Source organism: Delphinus delphis, chromosome 7 (assembly GCF_949987515.2).
Source record: "Delphinus delphis chromosome 7, mDelDel1.2, whole genome shotgun sequence".
Classification (NCBI taxonomy): domain Eukaryota; kingdom Metazoa; phylum Chordata; class Mammalia; order Artiodactyla; family Delphinidae; genus Delphinus; species Delphinus delphis.
The window spans coordinates 106,406,341-106,427,992 of NC_082689.1; the positions used below are offsets into that span (position 1 = coordinate 106,406,341).

A 21,652-nucleotide genomic window follows, 5' to 3' on the forward strand; every position below is an offset into this window, starting at 1 on the left:
AAGAATCCTTATCATTAGTTTTGCTAAGGGCTTGCTTCCAATAAATCTCTTCCACAAACATATCCAGAGCAATCAAATATTACCCTGGAATAGCTTTCTGAGGGTAATTTTGTGTATAAGTAACAGAAAACTCACTAGCATGAAAAAAATTCACTAGCTTGAAAAAACATTAAATTATTAGGCACATGGAGATTGACAGGTGTCTGTATTTCTATTTCCTGAACACTGTGATAGTTAAAAGTGTGTTTACCCTGTAATAATTTAAGCTAAATATTTGTTTGGTGAGATTTTTCTGTATCTGTGTTTTGTTTTACATTTTTTAAAAGAATTAAAAATAAAACATATTACTCTACATAAAAGGAAGTCCTCAATGAGGAAAGGCTCCAGGGCTGATGAATTCAGTTCAACGATGTCATCCTCAGTATCAGAATCATTCTGGAGCTAATAAGCCTCCCAACATCTCAGCCAGACTCAACAAAGTTCTGAGAAACAAAGAGACCATGGCTTACTTTTAAGCCATCAAATTGTGATTCCTCAGAACAGCAGTACGATGTGTTAGAATGTGTTAGAAATGTGTTAGAAAAATACAGATTGTCTGGACTTATTCCCCACCACCTGAATCAGAAACACTGGCAGGGTGACCCAGAAATCCCTATTGCTCCAAGCTCTGTGAGTGACTCTGATGTGCTGAGGACTGTGAACCACTGCTTGGGGCAGTGAGAGTCTTCCTGGACCCCAGCTCACCCAACCACTCCTCTGCTGAATCACCAGCAGATTTTCTGTTCACTTCTGAACCCAATCACAGTTGAAGATGATGGAATTACCTTGACTGGCTTTAGACTAATAATTTGATATAGGGTAAGAGAGTAAATGATGATGTCTCTTCCTCTCTCTCTCTCTCAAGCTATATCTCTTGCTATTTTGCTGGGTTATCTTGCACATCTTCCAATCAAAGAAGTAATTTCCTGATGGAAATTTGAACTGAGGCCATAGGTTTTGTTTGTTTCTTTGTTTGTTTTAATCCAAGTTGACACTCTTGGGGTAACAATGACAAACTGTTACTTATACATTTTGTGCCCAAGGTCATGAAATCTGTGTGTTGACATATATCATCTCGGTCCTTGGTAAAGGAGGAATTAACTGTATTATTTTCACAGAAGTAGAGAAATTACTTCTGAAAGTCACAGAGTAAGTGACTCAACTCAGACATGAGACTTAGACTGGGCACGATCTTTCAAACAAAATGACCCAGGAAACCAAGATAGGTATAGCACGTTCAGCTGTGCAAAATGCATGCTGTTTACGAAAGAGAAGTTTTAAGTGATAATGTCAATAATATGAGATCTGCAGTGTTAGATGACTTTCAATGCCACTTCTCCATTTTCCCTTCAAAGATCCTGGGACAGTCGTGTTTTTTGTTTGTTTGTTTGTTTGTTTTCTCTATATGCCTGAAAACAGAAAGAGTGTCTTATCTGGCTGCTCAGTCTTCTACACTGCTTTACTTATGGGTGGAACTCAATAATCATATGGTCATTAAATGAGGAAAAAATAATCCACTAAACCTCCTCTAGGCCTGAGCAGCTGATGGATAGAATTAAATTGTATTGATTTGCCAAATTAAAATAGAACTCAGTTTCCACCAGTTTATAAGAGAAATTGTAGAGCAGTGCTAGCCAATAGGAATTTCTGCAAGGATGGACTATTCTATAGCTGTGCTCCTTAACAAAGTAGCCACTAACTACATGTGGCTGTTGAAATATGGCTAGTGCTACTTAGGAACTGAAGTTTTTATTTAAGTTAAATTAATTTAAATTTAAATAGCCACAGGTGGCTTTTGGCTACCATATTGAACAGCATAGTTCTAGAATCCTTTCAAGTTTTTTATACACGACCCTCTTAACTAAGTTTCTAAAAATGCTGGGGTGTTTTTATGTGTATATGAATCAGTCCTTGCCCTGCAAGGGCCATAAATGTGAGACCAAACTTTGGGACCAAACTTCACACTTTCTGAATTCCACATGCCCTCATGCTGAACTTCCTCACTTCTTGTGTAACTTCTGAACTCTGGAATGTGCAGCCAGATACACTTTTCTGAGCCATGAGGACCTTCAGGGCTCTACTCTTCACAAGGGAAGATAGTTATAGCAGGACATCACAGAAGAAGATAGTTATAGCAGGACATCACAGAAGAACTGTCTGAGTGGTGAGTATCGGAGCCCTTCAGAGCAATAACACAGCTCTCTTCCACAAACACAGGCAGGCACACGGGTGTGTGGCCAAGGACACGCACTGTCACAGAGGCTGTTGGTGCTCATATTCCTTGGACTTCACCACTTCAGTACAAGAACAAGATCTTAGAAGCTGAGTTAAGATGGAAATTCCTGTTCAAATTATTTGTGGGGTAGTGATCTCTGGAGACAGGTTAAGCTGGAAGGCGGCAGGTGGTGGAGGAAGCCAGCAAGATATATGGTTTCAACAGAAGTGCAGCTTCCTTTGGATGCCAAGGGAAAGCTCTGGACCACAGATTGCACCATGGACCACAGATTGCACCATGAATATCGGTCTGCCTTGAAGCACTGGGAACCACAATCTGAACCTTGTATCCACCCATCACTGGTAGTGATGGGGACGGAAAGTGGTAGCTTCCCAGGCAAAAAGGCTTCTGTTTGGTCAAGGGCCAATCTCTGGAGGAGGGAACAGACAGCTCTAGTTGTCAGCCAGCATGCAGCTGGGGGCACCTCCATCTGCTAAAGGGGATCAGAGTGGAGCCCTAAGGATGTCCCCAACAGAACCACTGTCAACCCCAATAATTACACTTTCACTTTTCTGCCTTCTTATTTTTTTAAATTGGAGTATAGTTGATTTACAATGTTGTGTCAGTTTCAGGTGTACAGCAAAGTGATTCAGTTATACATATATCCACTCTTTTTTAGATTATTTTCCCATATAGGTCATTACAGAGCATTGAATAGAGTTCCCTGTGCTATACAGTAGATCCTTATTAGTTATCTGTTTTATATACAGTAGTGTGTATATGTAAATCCCAATCTCCCAATTCATCCCTCACCCCCTTAACCCCTGGTAACCATAAATTTGTTTTCTACACCTGTAACTCTATTTCTGTTTTGTAGATAAGTTCATTTGTACCCTTTTTTTAGACTCCACGTATAAGTGATATCATATGATATTTGTCTTTCTCTGTCTGACTTACTTCACTCAGTATGACAATCTCTAGGTTCATCCATGTTGCTGCAAAGGGCATTATTTCATTCTTTTTTAAGGCTGAGTAATATTCCATTGTATATATGTACCACATGTTTTTTATCCATTTATCTGTTGATGGACATTTTAGGTTGCTTCCCTGTCCTGGTTATTGTAAATAGTGCTGTAATGAACATTACGGTGCATGTATCTTTTTTTTTGCATGTATTTTTTTGAATTGTGGTTTTCTCCAGATATATGCCCAGGAGTGGGATTGCTGGATAATATGGTAGCTCTATTTTTGGTGTTTTAAGGAACCCCCATACTGTTCTCTATAGTGGCTGTACCAATTTACATTCCCACCAGCGGTATAGGAGGTTCTCTTTTCTCCATCCCTCTCCAGGATTTACTGTTTGTAGATTTTTTTGATAATGGCCATTCTGACTGGTGTGAGGTGATACCTCATTGTAGTTTTGATTTGCATTTCTCTAATAATTAGTGATATTGAGCAACTCATCATGTATTTTTTGGTCATCTCCATGTCTTCCTATACACCAACAATGAAACATCAGAAAGAGAAATTAAGGAAACAATCCCATTTACCATTGCAACAAAAAGAATGAGATACCTAGGAATAAACCTACCTAATGAGGAAAAACACCTGTACTCAGAAAACTATTAGATACTGATGAAAGAAATCAAAGATGACACAAACAGATGGAGACATATACCATGTTCTTGGATTGGAAGAATCAATATTGTCAAAATGACTATACTACACAAAGCAATCTGCAGATTCAGTGCAATCCCTATCAAATTACCAATGGCAGTTTTCACAGAATTAGAAAAAAATATTTACAATTTGTATGGAAACACAAAAGACCCTGAAGAGCCAAAGCAATCTTGAGAGAAACCAAAACCAAAACCAAAACCAAAAACAGAGTGAGAGTGGAGGAATCAGGCTCCCTGACTTCAGGCTCCACTACAAAGCTACAGATATGAAAACCGTATGGTACTGGCACAAAAACAGAAATATAGATCAATGGAGGAGGATAGAAAGTCCAGAGATAAACCCACACACCTATTGTTACCTAATCTATGACAAAGGAAGCAAGAATATACAATGGAGAAAAGACAGTCTCTTCAATAAGTGGTGCTGGGAAAACTGGACAGCTACATGTAAAAGAAGGAAATTAGAACACTCCCTAACACCATACATAAAAATAAACTCAAAATGGATTAAAGACCTAAATTTAAGTCCAGATACTCTAAAACTCTTAGAGGAAAACATAGGCAGAACACTCTGTGACATAAATCACAGCAAGATCTCTTTTGATCCACCTCCTAGAGAAATGGAAATAAAAACAAAAATAAACAAATGGGACCTAATGAAACTTAAAAGCTTCTGCACAGCAAAATAAACCATAAACGAATTGAAAAGACAACCCTCAGAATGGGAGAAAGTATTTGCAAATAGAGTGACCAACGAGGGATTAATCTCCAAAATATACAAACAGCTCATGCAGCTCAATATCAAAAAACCTAACAACCCAATCAAAAAATGGGCTGAAGATTTCAATAGACTTTTCTCCAAAGAAGACATACAGATGGACTTCTCTGTGTTCTCGGCTTTCTCTCTGTGCCTTAGACACTGCCGTGCACTCCAGCCGCCTTCAATCAAAAGTTGACCCCAGTGTCCTCCTGCTCTGTTGGAACAACCTAAAGTGCATTCTGCACCAGTGAGACTGAGCTCACCCACAGGGCTGCCTGGCTTGCCGATGCACCATGGATTGGATGCCCTTTCTTCCCTGCCTCATCTCCATTCCCCTCACCTTGCTTCCTGCGGTCAGTTTCCAAATGAACTACTTCCACGGAAATCCCTGTCTCCTAATTGACCTCTGGGGAGCCCAAACTAAGTCGTCCACAGAGAGTGCTGCTGTCCCCCACCCTCACCAGGCATTGCTCCTGAGGCAGCCTTAATCATGATAACTGGGTCTCATTTGGATCCAAATTCTCACTCCTTTACATAAATCTCCTCTCATGATTCTCTTTTTTTTCCTGCAACCTGGCCTCACTGGGGCCACTCCACATCTTCCTACAGTTTTTTACCTGTTTGAAACCCATAGGGTGTTTGGTCAAGTTCCCACTTACTTTTCCACCAGGAGGCTCCCTAGTCCCTAAATAAATGTGCAGATAGAAGTGTAGGAGCCCTGGCCAGGGCCATCCAGCAACATCTAGGTCCTACCCCACATGCCCAGGGGAAAAGTGTGATGCGTAGTGTTCCAGACAATAACCTCCCAGTCTCAGAAGTCCTTTCCCAGCCACAGGTTCTGTTATACATTGATGATAACCACACACTGAGTGAAGGTGCAGGAAGCTACCAGCATGTTTGTGAATGTTGTTTTTACTCTTATCCACACATAAAGTAAAATATTTATGGGGGAGTCTTTCTGCCTTACTCATTATCATCACTAGGTAGTTTTGTCCCTGAAAAATCTCCAACCTTGACTTACAAAGGCACCAAATGTTTAATAATTAATGGTGCAGCTAGTCATCCAGTCTAACCTCCCAGTCATTTGTGAGAATGTGCTTGTAGCTTTTTAAGGCCTCGTGTAAATGCAGGGGGGAAGCACACATCTTGGAAACCCATTCTCTGCAGGGTTTACTTTACGATTTTTGTTGTTGTTGTTGTTGTTTTTTAAATGGCCAGGCTGAGTGTGCTTAAAACAGATTAGGCTTAACAATGCTAGGTGTATGTGATTATCTTAGCTCTTGTTGATCTTGTACTAAATTAACTCTCTTTTTTAGAATGATAGTTGTAAAATATCACTTAGCAGAGACCTGTATATAATCTGTTTTGTGCCCATTTCCAGTGTGTAACATCAATCAAGTTTCATTTCCCTTTCTGAGTTAGAAGTGGAAGTCAGTGTAGAAATTGAGGAATTTCTGCCTTATCTACAAGTTTTCCTGTTTCATGAGCAGAGCCTACTGAGCCTACCTGAGCATGTGAAGTTAGGTATAAGCCCTATGGTATACGGGGTTGAGCAGGGCGAGGGTCTCTTGTCTTACTTGGAGTTCTCCATAAGAGTAACTACCTGCTTGCTTAAGACCTTGGTCCATGTTGAAACCTCAGGCAGGGACGAGAAATCTACAGAACTGGGTTGGAAAACAGTCTCTCCCTATAATCCGGATAAACTAGGTGACCCTTAAACCTGGTTTATTCTCTAGTAAATGGAAGTTAAAAATACTATTGCAGGGACTTCCCTGGTGGTGCAGTGGTTTAGAATCCGCCTGTCAATGCAGGGACACGGGTTCGAGCCCTGGTCGGGGAAGATCCCACATGCCACGGAGCAACTAAGCCCATGCACCACGACTGCTGAGCCCACGTGCCACAACTACTGAAGCCCATGCGCCTAGAACCTGTGCTCTGCAACAAAGAAGCCACCGCAATGAGAAGCCCGTGCACCGCAACAAAGAGTAGCCCCCACTGGCCACAACTAGAGCCCACATGCAGCAACAAAGACCCAATGCAGTCAAAAATAAATAAATTTATAAAAAAATAAAATAAAATGAAAAAAAATTACCATTGCTGATTGCTATGAGAATCAAGTGAGACCTGAAAAAGAGGTGAAGTGTGAATTATGTTTCTAGAGAGAATTGCTATTATAAAAAATAAGGAAGAAGGCGAGCATGCTCTGTCCATGCTGTTGAGAGGCCCCGCAGCTGAGTGGTTAAGAAATGGGGCTCGGAGTCCCAGTTGTCTGGGTTTGAATCCCCTGTTCTGCCACTGACCCCTTGTGTGATCTTGGAAAAGCTGACCAACAATTCTGGCCTCAGTTTTTCCTTCTGCCAAATGGAACAATGATAATAATACCAATCATGAAGAGCTTCCGGGATGATGAGTGAGTCCACGTCTGCCAAGTGTCTGGGGCAGTGCCGTGTACTGAGCAAGGACAATCCAACTGCTAGCGAGTATTGTGAGTGAATGAACACTCCAAGGGCGTGTAGAATAGGGGTGCTGAGAAGAAGTAAAAGGGTTAACTGGGAGCAAAAAGAAGTGTCCAATCAAGAGCAAAGAGGGGTATTTCTGAATTCACAAATTTTTAGATTTCCTGGGAAATTGTAAGTTTGACTTTAAGTTTCCATCTGTGCTTAGGGGTGGGTGATTGGGGATCAAATTGGAGAAGACTGTCCATCTTTAGATCCAGAGGTGGTTTCATGCTGCTTTTTTGTTTGTTTGTTTATAATCATCAAGAATAGCATGTTGGATTTAAGCTAACCTGGACCATGAAACAAATCAAGAATTCAACTCTTCTTAGTAAAATAGTATAACTGAAACTTTAGAAGCTATTTTCTCCAGTGTTTCCTAAACCACTCAGCATGTCATGAGCACCTTTCTCAAGATACAGATTTCCAGGTTTAGGCCCCTGCATAAGTTAGCAAGGAGTGGGCCAAGGAATCTGTCATCTTCACAGGCACTCCAGGTGTTTTCTGATGATTGAACACATTTGAGAATCTCATCTAACCTGACCTCAGAGGCAGAGCTGGGTCTAGAACCAAGGCTCTTGATTCTCAGTCCCATCTTTTTCCCCAAAGTGAATTCACACAGCATGTAGGGTATGATGTTTCGGCTGTGCTAAGAATAAACTAAGTTATAGCCTGCAAATCATTCTAGACCCCCTGTTCTAGATGCTATCAAAACCTAAGGTGGGGTTACTTTTCCCTTAAAATTATAATTTTCCTTTAAATTTCCATTAAATTCCTTTTGATTCAAACTGTAGGGTTTATGGGAATTGTAGTTCATGATTATTTATATCGCAGTCACAATTACAGAGAGCACTGCCTTAGTTAACACCTGTAACTTGCCAAACGCAAGTACCTGTGTGTATGTTACACCTCGATCTAGATAACAATTCAGAAACAGAAAGCTAATGTGGGCACTGTGTGTCTTAAAAACAACTGCAAATAGTATCTTCAGGCTACTCTCATAATTTGTGAAAACACACTTATTGTTTGGTGGAAGGAGTAAAATGTTTGCCGTAGCAACCATGGCAAACTTGGATGTCTTGCCTATTAGCTGTAATGCTGGGAACACCATCAACAGCAGGGAAAAAGTCCTTGGCAATTATCATGCAGACAGTGCCCCTCCATTTTAAGAGCTTAGGCTGAAGCTCTTGGGTTTTGAAAATTCTTAATTTGATGTGTTAATGAATGCTAACATCAGCAATTTCATTTTTGTTAATTTTGGGGTGGGGTTAATAAAGTAAGGTTTTTTACTGTGGGCAAAAGGGTGATGTGACTTTCTTTAGACAGACTTGAAGAAATATTTTTAGCAATAGCTTTTTGTTTTGGTTTGGTTTGGTTTGGTTTGGGTCAGTCTCCTGTGATTTTATTCTTTGCAAGGAGGTTGGAAAAGTTCCTTGTTATTTTATTTCCTTTCTTCCATCATTAACATAAGTTCTTATCATATGTAAATATGATAAGAATAATTAGAATAAATGAAAGAAAAACTCTAAAGCATGACTAAGGAGTCTAGTTGTGGACAATAGGAGGGTAAAGAGAAATAGTTAAGGTTTGAGGATTTTCATTTCAAAAACTGTGATGGTCACACAAAGAGTTTTATATTATACCACCAAATGTCAAATCGCTACATATATTCTTTATGCAATAAGCCATGTAAAAATGGGTCTCAGTTTATAAAAGAAAGACATGCTGATAATAGAAGATGTTACATGCAAAGAGCATAAAAGAATAAAATCACTCATACTTTCATCACTCAGAAGAAATCACCATACACATTTCTTTTCTATCATGTTTTAATATTGTTGAAGTCATATAGTTTACACAGCCTTGCTTTTTTTCACTTAAGAAGCAAGAGGTCTCATGAAATGGGCAGGAGAAATTAAGTGGAAATCAAAAGTAGGTTCAGAACAATTTTAGATTTCTTGGAAATGTAATATCTCCTCCTTCTTGGACCTCCCTGCCAGTTTTGAGAAGTTGGGAGAGGGTAGAATAGATTGGGAATCGTGACATATTGGTGAAGACAGGGTTCATTGATTAAAAAAGTACTTGTGGGGCTTCCCTGGTGGCGTAGTGGTTGAGAGTCCGCCTGCTGATGCAGGGGACACGGGTTCGTGCCCTGGTCTGTGAAGATCCCACATGCCGCGGAGCGGCTGGGCCCGTGAGCCATGGCCGCTGAGCCTGCGCATCCAGAGCCTGTGCTCCGCAACGGGAGAGGCCACAACAGTGAGAAGCCCGCATACCGCAAAAAAAAAAAAAAAATTACTTGTGGGCCTAGCAGCTCAGAATCTCTGCTCAAATATCTCCTCCCAGTCCTTTTCCCCCTTCTTGATTTTCTGGTTTTTAGAAACCTTTTTTTCTGTTACATAAGAGTCTCAAATAGCTGTGCTTGCATCCTGAGTTCCAGGTGTTCTACACTTTCTGGACCTCAGTTTCCCCAACTATAATATGGACATTATTCTATTTACTCTACCGGGTACTTTGTATGTATTAAGGTAGGTTAAACTGCAGTATCAAATAGATTTCACTACACAATAGCTTAAACAAAATAAGTCTTTAGTTCTCATTCATATTGTAGTTTACACGTGATGATGCTGGAATCTGGCATCTTTCCATGCTGAGGTCCTGCCGTCTTCTAGGTCCTTGTCGGCTGCATCCATCAGTGGTGAAAGGAGAAAGCAAGTGCGGAAGAGACCCGATGGCCAGCAGGTGGCACATCTTCCCACTCACATTTTTCTTGGAGAGAATTTGTCCATAGGGCCACAACTCGAAAGGTGCTGAGAGCTGAAAAGTGTAGTTACGCCATGCACTCTCTGCAGTCCTATTACTACAGAAGGAAGAGAGAACAGACATTAGTGAATACAAGCAGTACTGGGTATGCATGTCTTGCAAAACACTTAATAAAGGACATTCCATGGTAGGGGATGAGCATACTTCTCTTTCTTTCCTTGCATTTGAATCTTGTCAGGGAAGTGAAAACAAAATGTTGTCAAACAAAAGTACTGTTGCCAAAATTCAGCCTCTGTATACCAGTGCCGGACTGAATCTCGGAGACAGACATTTGGGTGAAGTAGAAAGAGATAGCTTTATCACAGGGCACCAAGGAAGGAGTCCAGGGCAGCTAGCGCTTAAAAGACCCGAACCCCCGAAAGTTTTCAGGGAAATGTTTTTATTTTTTAATTTTTTTTGCGGAACGCGGGCCTCTCACTGCTGTGGCCTCTCACGTTGCGGAGCACAGGCTCCGGACGCGCAGGCTCAGTGGCCATGGCTCACGGGCCCAGCCGCTCCACGTCATGTGGGATCCTCCCGGACCAGGGCACGAACCCGTGTCCCCTGCACCGGCAGGCGGACTCTCAACCACTGCGCCACCAGGGAAGCCCCAGGGAAATGTTTTTAAAGACAGGTTGAGGGAGGGGGGTTGTGGGGAGTGTGATCAGCTCGTGGACATTCTTCTGATTGGCTGGTGGTGAGGTCATTGGGAGTCAACATCATCAACCTTCTGGTTCCAACAGGTCTGGGGTCTATGTGCTTATGGGCAGCATTCAGTTAACTTCTCCCACTTGTTGGGGGCTTCAGTATCTGCAAAACAGCTCAAAGGACATGGCTCAGAATAGTATCTACAGTCCTTGAGGAGGAACTAAAGTCCTTGACTTTGTTTAATGGCTAAAGTGTTATTATTTGTCTTGCTTGACTATTTTCCTTTATGCGTTTTCTGATTTCTCTGATTAAATTTATTCTTTGACTAAAGTTTTTCTACAGACAAAAGGCAGGCAGAGGACATTTGTGGTGGTCTATTCTGGGAAGGCCTCATAGTGTCCTACTCGGCTACAGTACTAGCTATTTATTGGGATGAAATCGATGAATGTGCCTTATGGCCAGAGTAGGGCCCATCTCATGTTCTCTGCTCCCTTTGCCCATTCCCAGATGATGACAAGCTATCTCTGCAGTGGGCAGCCAGTGGGGACTCAGAAAGTTCTCAGTACCAAGGAGGGGTCCAGTTGAGTCCTCCCGAGATGGCAAGAATGTAAACTGGGACATCACTAAAATGATTTTCAGTGGCACAAGTTGAAATCAAAAGGGACTTATTGGTTAACGTCTCTAAATTAAAAATCCAATGAATCACCCAACCTGATGCCCTGAGCAAGGTTCTTAACAAAAGGGCTACTTTCTTTCTTTTTTTAATTGAAGTATAGTTGATTTACAACATTGTGTTAGCTTCAGGTGTACAGCACAGAAGTTATTCATAATATATATCTCAGTTATACATAATACATATCTATTTTTTTTCAGATTCTTTTCCCTTATAGGTTATCACAAAATGTTGAGTGTAGTTCCCTGTGCCATACAGTAGGTCCTTGTTGGTTATCAGTTTTATGTATACTAGCGTGTATATGTTACTCCCAAACTCCTGTTTTATCCCTCCCCCACCTTTCCCCTTTGGTAACCATAAGTTTGCTTTCTATGTCTGTGGGTCTATTTTTGCTTTGTATATATGTGGATTTGTAGCATTTTTTTTTAGATTCCACATATAAGTGATATCATATGGCATTTGTCTTTCTCTGTCTGACTTATTTCACTTAGTATGATAATCTCTAGGTCCATCCATGTTACTGCAAATGGCATTATTTCATTATTTTCTATGGCTGACAAATATTCCATTGTGTATATATACCACATCTTGTTTATCCATTCATCTCTCCTTGGACCCTTAGGTTGCTTCCATATCTTGGAAGCTATTGTAAATAGTGCTGCTATGAATATTGGGGTGCACCCATGGCATACACATTCTACAATAGGTCCCACTCAGGATTCAGATGTCTTTTGGACCCTTGAGTCAGGAGGAATAAATACGGACCTCTTTATACCTATGGGAAATGAAAACAGAAAACTTAGGCCACAAGTCTTCCAAAGAAGCAAGAGTTCATATTGATCTTCTGCAAAGTTCCAATGTGTCAAATAATAAAATTCTGGGGCTCAAAGGCTTTGGTCACATATCAGAATGTTGCTGTGTGTCAAACATATAGAATCACAAGGAGACCCAGGGATGGGGCCCTCTTATGTCTCTCTGAGATGTTGCATGTGCTGTTTCCTTGGCCTCGGTTGGTCTCTCCAACTTTTTCTCTGTCTCACTTTGTTTGCTGGGGAAACAGCTTTCAGCTCCACTGTCACTGTCTCTAGGGCTTTCTGATCACCTACCTAGGCATTCTGTCATCTGTTCTCATATTGAACCTTGTGTTCACCTCTCTGAAGGCTCTCTTTCACATCACATTACACATTTCTGTGTGTGTGTGTCTCTCTCTTCAGTATCGAGCAACCTCCTGGTGCTCAGTGAGCATCTGTTGAATGAGTGAACACTAACCTCTCAAAGGCATAGTCAGCGATCGTGCATCTTTGCATCCACAGCAAAATGTCTGGTCCACAGCAGGTTCACAGCACGTATTTAGAAAGAGCTAAAGATCAGAGAAAAGAAAGGGAGGAATGGAAGAAGAAAGCAAAGAAGGAAGGAAGGAAAGACCAGTCAGGAAGAGGGTATAAGGCATGTTAAAGGTTAAAGTTGTAAAAAACTTAAAAAATAGGTGACATCCCATTAGGAATCCAGAAGATGAAAACTGTAATAACTGAGAAAAGAGAGGATGAATGATAGAGGAAACAGAATTTGAGATGAATATTAAACCATGAAAGGGAATTTGATGGAGGAGGAGAAGGAAAATTGGGTCTAGAATGTTCATTGCAGCACTATTCACAACAGGCAAGACATGGAAACAACCTAAATGTCCACCGACAGATGAATGGATAAAGAAAATGTGGCCTATATATACAGTGGAATATTACTCAGCCATAAAAAGAATGAAATAATGCCCTTTGTGGCAACATAGATGGACCTAGAGATGATCATACTAAGTGAAGTAAGTCAGACAAAGACAAATATCCTAAGATATCACTTACATGTGGAATCTAAAATACGATACAAATGAACTTATTTACCAAGCAGAAATAGACTCACAGACATAGAAAACAAACTCATGGTTACCAAAGGGGAAACATGGGGGGAGGAGGGATAAATCAGGAGGTTGGGATTAACATACAAACACTACTATATATAAGATAGATAACCAACAAGGCCCTACTGTATACCACAGGGAACTCTACTCAACATTCTGTGATAACCCATCTGAGAAAAGAATCTGAAAAAAAGTGGATATACGCATATGTATAACTGAATCACTTTGCCATACACCTGAAACCAACATGACATTGTAAATCAACTCTACTCCAATAAAATTTTAAAAAAGAAATACCAGGGGTTTATGAAGAGAGGCAGACATATTTTGGTTACAGACACCTTAGCTGAACACTGTTTTGTTTTGTTTTTTTTCTTCCTCTGTGAGCGGTGACAGTCGTGGCTCTGTGAGATGTTGCTGCAACTCTCTCTCTGATCCTCTTCCAGGAACTGGCGGTTGGTCCCCAGCAGATTCCAATGCTCAGCAGTGGCTCCAGATGGACCTGGGCAACAGAGTGGAGATTACAGCAGTGGCCACGCAGGGAAGATACGGAAGCTCTGACTGGGTGACGAGCTACAGCCTGATGTTCAGTGACACAGGACGCAACTGGAAACAGTACAAGCAAGAAGACAGCATCTGGGTAGGACAAATTTTCTCATCAGCTGAATAAAACTGAGATGCCCTCATGATAGCCAGTGAACGTTTCTGTCATTTTCCTCTATCTAGATTGCCGGTAGCTTGATAACTGTTGTGTACCCATTCAGAAATAATTAGATGATATCTAGGTCCTATCTGCAGCATGACGCCAGTTCCTAGGGAAATGAGGATGTCTGTTGCAAAGAGTTTAGTGTTTTCCTCCTTTTCTGGTAACTTGGGGATTTCACTGACTGGGCCTTAGTTCTTTCAGGGATAAAAAGAGAACTACAACATGGAAGTCAGATCATTGACAAGAATGTATTGGTTGACTGAGTATGTGTTTATTAAATATTTACGTATTTTTTTAACATCTTTATTGGGGTATAATTGCTTTACAGTGGCTTGTTAGTTTCTGCTTTATAACAAAGTGAATCAGCTACGCATATACGTATATCCCCATATCTCTTCTCTCTTGCGTCTCCCTCCCACCCTCCCTATCCCACCCTTCTAGGTGGTCACAAAGCACCAAGCTGATCTTCCTGTGCTATGTGGCTGCTTCCCACTAACTATCTATTTTACATTTAGTACATACATAACTGAGCTAATTACATCATAACAAGGTATGTAAAGTGCCTGGTACATAATAAGTAAATATTTAGTAGTGTATATATGTAAATATTTACTTATTATGTACCAGTCACTTTACATACCTTGTCATAATACAATTAGCTCAGTTCTGTACCTCGACCAAAGTTGCCCAGTTGATGCACCTTGGTCTGGTAATCCACAGCCTGGTCTGACTTTAAAGTCATTGTGTTCACCTGCCTATCCAAGTTTTAAAAACAATTAAAAGTGTTAAAAATACAAAACAAATATAGAATTTAGAATGATTCTGCCTTTATAAACAATCTGCAGCTTGGAAGTAAAAGACAGTTTGGTCCAGGTTATGGAAAAGAAAACCCTGTGCCTTCCACAACACTGGACCCAAGCTCTTGACCCCAAAAGGTGAGTGAAAGGCTGTCCCCAAATTACGAGGTGAGGAATTGGAGGTCGAGGCAGGTGCAAAAGGCACCCAGGCGAGACCTCATAGACTTACACATCAAATAAAATAATGTGTTGGTTCAGGTCACTTTTGCTTTGGGAAAAAACCTCACCAGATATTTACTTTTTTCTAAATGTGCATAGGAGGTGAAGATTTAGCAGTTGCTAACATTAGCTTTCCTTCTCATAATGTCCTTAATTGTTTTCCCTCTTAAATCAATCACAATTACACTTTCAAATTGCTGCTGTTTACACATACAGTTTTCTGTATTTGTCTCACTCTGCTGGGAAAACAAATTCTATTTTATATTCATTGTTATTTGTTAATTGCTTACCCATCACTATTCATAATTGAAAGTAATAGTAAACTGAGGATTAAGATTAGTTATGGCAGATTGAAACCGGAGAATATTATAATAGTCATCTTTATTTGGAGTGGCTTGTAATATTAGGTGGTAATATTTATGGAGAGCATGGGTTTTCTTCATTTTACAAATAGTCTTTTGGGGACTATTCTCTTTTTTCCTCAATTTTGAAGCCCCCATAAATTTTACAGGTTTTTTTTTTTTTTTTTTTTCCTCGGTGTGTGGGCCTCTCACTGTTGTGGCCTCTCCCGTTGCGGAGCACAGGCTCCAGACGCACAGGCTCAGTGGCCATGGCTCACGGGCCCAGCCGCTCCGCGGCATGTGGGATCCTCCCAGACCGGGGCATATACCCACATCCCCTGCATCGGCAGGCGGACTCTCAACCACTGCGCCACCAGGGAAGCCCTACAGGGTTTTTTTTTTTTTTTTTTTAGTTTGTGTTTAGTTTGAAAAGATAAATAAGCACACCTTCCATTTTGAGGCACAATTTTAAGATTTTATGCTGACTTGAGAGGGACAAATAGATGCGGTGTTATTTATTTGCTTTGGCATTTTCAATCAGAACTGGTTGTTCTTCAGATTGAAGTTTCGAGTTCTTTTGTCTAAACTTTTATAAAACCCAGAGTTTCATTTTCTTCAGAATCAAATGACCTGCTTTTGCCCTGTCCTGTGGATCAGGATGTATTTTAAGAATGGACAATTTCTCTGGGCTAGTGAACAGCGGACATAAGACCTTTTTCACTTTCTTGCCCCTGTTGGTTTGCCTGTGCTTCCACAAAACTCCAAGCCCGTTGAAGGCAGGGGCCTGTTTTATAAGTCCTGGTAGGCTCCACGCCTATCATTACTGGACACGTAGCCTGAATTACGTTTTGGATGGCTATTACAAGAACTGCAGAGTTATTAGTGCTTACAGAATTGGAGGGGAGGACAGTTTTCTCGTGCCTGTCCCTTTCCTCACCTCAGAATAGCCTTGGCCTTTGGGAGGAGGCAAAAGATGCTGGGCGGGCAGAGGGGAAAAGACAGGGAACCGTTGTGCACAGGAAGGTGGTGAGTTCCAGTTAAGGCCTCCCCAGAGACACTTCCAATGCCTGCAGGGACCTTGGGAGGGGAGGCAGCTTCAGGACCAACCTGTCAGATGCAAACCCCAGGAGGAGGAAAGACTTGGGGAGGGGTCTTCGCCCCTCCAGTGACATGGGGCAGGGACATGGTGGTAAGTCGTGCATACTAACAAGGCTCAAATTTTGAAAAACAATGCGTGTCCCCTCGTATCACTATCGAGGGAACTAACGACTACCGAAGACCCACTGCACATAGCATTTGTATGCAAATGCCATTCCGTGTACTTAAAAAGGTGCTATAAATTCTGGAGATTCAGGGTTCAGAGACCAACCCAAGCTCACACAACCAGACACTGGTGAGGCCAGAATAGAAACCAAGACTGATTCCTAACTATACTTGATTGCAGAAACTGTGCCTTCTATTTCTTCTTTACTACACTTGAATTTGTTTTCTAATTTTCACAGAACTGATTTATCTTTCTCACCTTAGACTTTGCCAGGCCCACTCCAGAAGAAGAATGTTAAACCCTATTGTGTATTTCACGTGCTGCTAAAATTTAAAAGTGAGAAAGCACTAATACTATCTAACTATTTCTCTATATGTTATAAATAGTGCTCAAACTCTCTGAAACTGTATAGGCCTTACAGAATACCCATCCAACAGAGACTCAGAGCATTTTACCAAACATTTCAAGAACATGTATAAAATCTGACTTGTGCCTAATTTGCATTGGTATTTCCACCAGATTATGTTATTGAATGAAAAGGTTACCTTGAGAGTTTTTCTTTTTCTTTTAAATATAAAATGATAAATCAGACTATAGTTTCACCAAAGTTAATCCTGATAAACAAGATAAAAGCAATAGCCAAACAAGAGGGTTTTATAAAGCTCTCTAAATGGTTCAACTTTTCAGAAAAAAGTCAGTACCCCAAAACATCAATACCAAGTATTGACTTAATGAAGGACTGTGTATCACAGAAATAGAAAAATCGCTTGAATGAGACTTTCACAAGGTCTTTTGAAGATCTTCAATTTTCAGATGATATGGAGTTTGTAATGTCTTTAAAAGTTGATTTACCAAGCAATACAACTATAGCATACTCCTTGGATAGGATATCAATTTGTTAATACTCAAGAGATTTATTTTATTTTGCAAACTTTACTTCAGAAAAAGAATCCTGGAAATATACCTGTCCAATATACAGTAGCAGATATTTGTGCCCTAAAAATCCAATTTGCAGTTTCTGAAATGGCTCTGAATGCAATGTTCACAAATGAGGCCACCAAACAGCCATATAGCAATGCATTATGATTTATAAATAAGCCAGAGTCCTCACTTCACTAAATAATCAGGTGTGAAGATTATAGTAGTGGGACTACTACTACTAGCAAGACAAACATAGCAAGACATTTAGAATCTTAGCACATCCAAAATCTCTTTCTGGTTGGCTTGTAGACATGCCAAAATAACAAAAATATTAAGATTCGAACTCTGAGCAGCAACTTCAGCCAACGTTCAGTAAGGTGGATCAATTGATTTGGTACATAGGAACCTCTAACTCTTTAAATCCACAGAGACCAGAGTCCTGTTACCAGCCATTTTGAAAGATATTCCAGGAGAAACACTTACCATCCCTATTATATCCACAGATTACCTTTTCAGTACTGTGTCTCTTGTATGTCAGTGTTCAAACCCTTCATGAATCCACCTATGTTTCCTGCATACAACATGTACATGTTCCAAACATACATTCTCCTCTATGGGCATTGCTACTTGCCTTTATACTCTGCTACTTATCACTCTGAAATTTCAAAGACAGACCCCAATGTGTGTGTTTTAATATGAGACCCATTTTTATTTTTTAATTTGTTTTATTGAAGTATAGTTGATTTACGATGTGTGTTAATTTCTGCTGTACAACAAAGTGATTAAGTTATACATGTGTATGTATTCACTTTATGTTCTTTTCAATTATGGTTTATCACAGGATATTGGATATATTTCCCTGTGCTATACATTAGGACCTTGTTGGTTGTCAGGAGCCCTATTTTTTTTTTTTTACATCTTTATTGGATTATAATTGCTTTACAATGGTGTGATAGTTTCTGTTTTATAACAAAGTGAATCAGTTATACATATACATATGTTCCCATATCTCTTCCCTCTTGCGTCTCCCTCCCTCCCACCCTCCCTATCCCACCCATCCAGGAGGTCAGAAAGCACCAAGCTGATCTCCCTGTGCTATGCGGCTGCTTCCCACTACCTATTTTACGTTTGGTAGTGTATATATGTCCATGCCACTCTCTCACTTTGTCACAGCTTACCCTTCCCCCACGCCATATCCTCAAGTCCATTCTCTAGTAGGTCTGTGTCTTTATTCCCGTCTTACCCCTAGGTTCTTCATGACATTTTTTTTCTTAGATTCCATATATATGTATTAGCATATGGTATTTGCCTTTCTCTTTCTGACTTACTTCACTCTGTATGACAGACTCTAGGTCCATCCACCTCATTACAAATAGCTCAATTTTGTTTCTTTTTATGGCTGAGTAATAGTCCACTATATATATGTGCCACACCTTCTTTATCCATTCATCCGATGATGGAAACTTAGGTTGTTTCCATCTCTGGGCTATTGTAAATAGAGCTGCAATGAACATTTTGGTACATGACTCTTTTTGAATTTTGGTATTCTCAGGGAGTATGCCCAGTAGTGGGATTGCTGAGTCATATGGTAGTTCTATTTGTAGTTTTTTAAGGAACCTCTATACTGTTCTCCATAGTGGCTGTACCAATTCACATTCCCACCAGCAGTGCAAGAGTGTTTCCTTTTCTCCACACCATCTCCAGCATTTATTGTTTCTAGATTGTTTGATGATGGACATTCTGACTGGAGTGAGATGATATCTCATTGTAGTTTTGATTTGCATTTCTCTAATGATTAATGATGTTGAGCATTCTTTCATGTGTTTGTTGGCAGTCTGTATATCTTCTTTGGAGAAATGTCTATTTAGGTCTTCTGCCCATTTTTGGATTGGGTTGTTTGTTTTTTTGTTATTGAGCTGCATGAGCTGCTTGTAAATTTTGGAGATTAATCCTTTGTCAGTTGCTTCATTTGCAAATATTTTCTCCCATTCTGAGGGTTGTCTTTTGGTCTTGTTTATGGTTTCCTTTGCTGTGCAAAAGCTTTCAAGTTTCATTAGATCCCATTTGTTTATTTTTGCTTTTATTTCCATTTCTCTAGGAGGTGGGTCAAAAAGGATCTTGCTGTGATTTATGTCATAGAGTGCTCTGCCTATGTTTTCCTCTAAGAGTTTGATAGTTTCTGGCCTTACATTTAGGTCTTTAATCCATTTTGAGCTTATTTTTGTGTATGGTGTTAGGGAGTGATCTAATCTCATACTTTCACATGTACCTGTTCAGTTTTCCCATCACCAATTATTGAAGAGGCTGTCTTTTCTCCACTGTATATTTTTCCCTCCTTTATCAAATATAAGGTGACCATATGTGCGTGGGTTTATCTCTGGGCTTTCTATCCTGTTCCATTGATCTATATTTCTGTTTTTGTGCCAGTACCATACTGTCTTGATTACTGTAGCTTTGTAGTATAGTCTGAAGTCAGGGAGCCTGATGCCTCCAGCTCTGTTTTTCGTTCTCAAGATTGCTTTGGCTATTCAGAGTCTTTTGTGTTTCCATACAAATTGTGAAATTTTTTGTTCTAGTTCTGTGAAAAATGCCATTGGTCATCTGATAGGGATTGCATTGAATCTATAGATTGCTTTGGGTAGTAGAGTCATTTGCACAATGTTGATTCTTCCAATCCAAGAACATGGTATATCTCTCCATCTATTTGTATCATCTTTAATTTCTTTCATCAGTGTCTTATAATTTTCTGCATACAGGTGTTTTGTCTCATTATGTAGGTTTTTTCCTAGATATTTTATTCTTTTTGTTGCAATGGTAAATGGGAGTGTTTTCTTGATTTCACTTTCAGATTTTTCATCATTAGCATATAGGAATGCCATAGATTTCTGTGCATTAATTTTGTATCCTGCAACTTTACTAAATTCATTGATTAGCTCTAGTAGTTTTCTGGTAGCATCTTTAGGATTCTCTATGTATAGTATCATGTCTTCTGCAAACAGTGACAGCTTTACTTCTTCTTTTCTGATTTGGATTCCTTTTATTTCCTTTTCTTCTCTGATTGCTGTGGCTAAAACTTCCAAAACTATATTGAATAAGAGTGGTGAGAGTGGACAACCTTGTCTTGTTCCTGATCTCAGTGGAAATGCTTTCAATTTTTCACCATTGAGGACGATATTGGCTGTGGGTTTGAAATATATGGCCTTTATTATGTTGAGGAAAGTTCCCTCTATGCGGACTATCTTCACAGTTTTAATCATTAATGGGTGTTAAATTTTGTCTAAAGCTTTCTCTGAATCTATTGAGATGACCATATGGTTTTCCTCCTTCAATTTGTTAATATGGTGTGTCACATTGATTGATTTGCATATATTGAAGAATCCTTGCATTCCTGGGATAAACCTCACTGGATCATAGTGTATGATCCTTTTAATCAGCTGTTGGATTCTGTTTGCTAGTATTTTGTTGAGGATTTTTGCATCTATGTTCATCAGTGATATTGGCCTGTAGTTTTCTTTCTTTGTGACATCCTTGTCTGGTTTTGGTATCAGGGTGATGGTGGCCTCGTAGAATTAGTTTGGGAGTGTTCCTCCCTCTGCTATATTTTGGAAGAGTTTGAGAAGGACAGGTGTTAGCTCTTCTCTAAATGTTTGATAGGATTCACCTGTGAAGCCATCTGGTCCTGGGCTTTTGTTTGTTGGAAGATTTTTAATCACAGTTTCACTTTCAGTGCTTGTGATTGGTCTGTTCATATTTTCTATTTCTTCCTGATTCAGTCTTGGCAGCTTGTGAATGTCTGAGAATTTGTCCATTTCTTCCAGATTGTCCATTTTATTGGCATAGAGTTGCTTGTAGTAATCTCTCATGATCGTTTGTATTTCTGCAGTGTCAATTGTTACTTCTCCTTTTTCATTTCTAATTCTATTGATTTGAGTCTTCTCCCTTATTTTCTTGATGAGTCTGGCTAAGGGTTTATCAATTTTGTTTATCTTCTCAAAGAACCATGTTTTACTTTTATTGATGTTTGCTATTGTTTCCTTCATTTCTTTTTCATTTATTTCTGATCTGATCTTTATGATTTCTTTCTTTCTGCTAACTTTGGGATTTTTTTGTTCTTCTTTCTCTAATTGCTTTAAGTTCAAGGTTAGGTTGTTTATTCGAGGTGTTTCCTTTTTTTTAAGGTA

The 21,652-nt window shown here is 39.9% G+C and overlaps 1 protein-coding gene across 3 annotated transcripts in view; it reads left to right on the plus strand.

Annotated features, from left to right (window-relative positions):
• CNTNAP5 (contactin associated protein family member 5) overlaps positions 1-21,652 on the plus strand; it is an 866,498-nt gene that overhangs the window by 226,195 nt on the left and 618,651 nt on the right. For 2 of the 3 annotated variants that reach the window (XM_060016951.1, XM_060016952.1), the window contains exon 3: positions 13,670-13,863. In XM_060016951.1, the coding sequence (XP_059872934.1) occupies positions 13,670-13,863 (194 nt within the window). Of the gene's footprint in view, positions 1-13,531; positions 13,864-21,652 lie in introns of those variants that run through there. The other variant, XM_060016953.1, reaches the window with a different exon arrangement.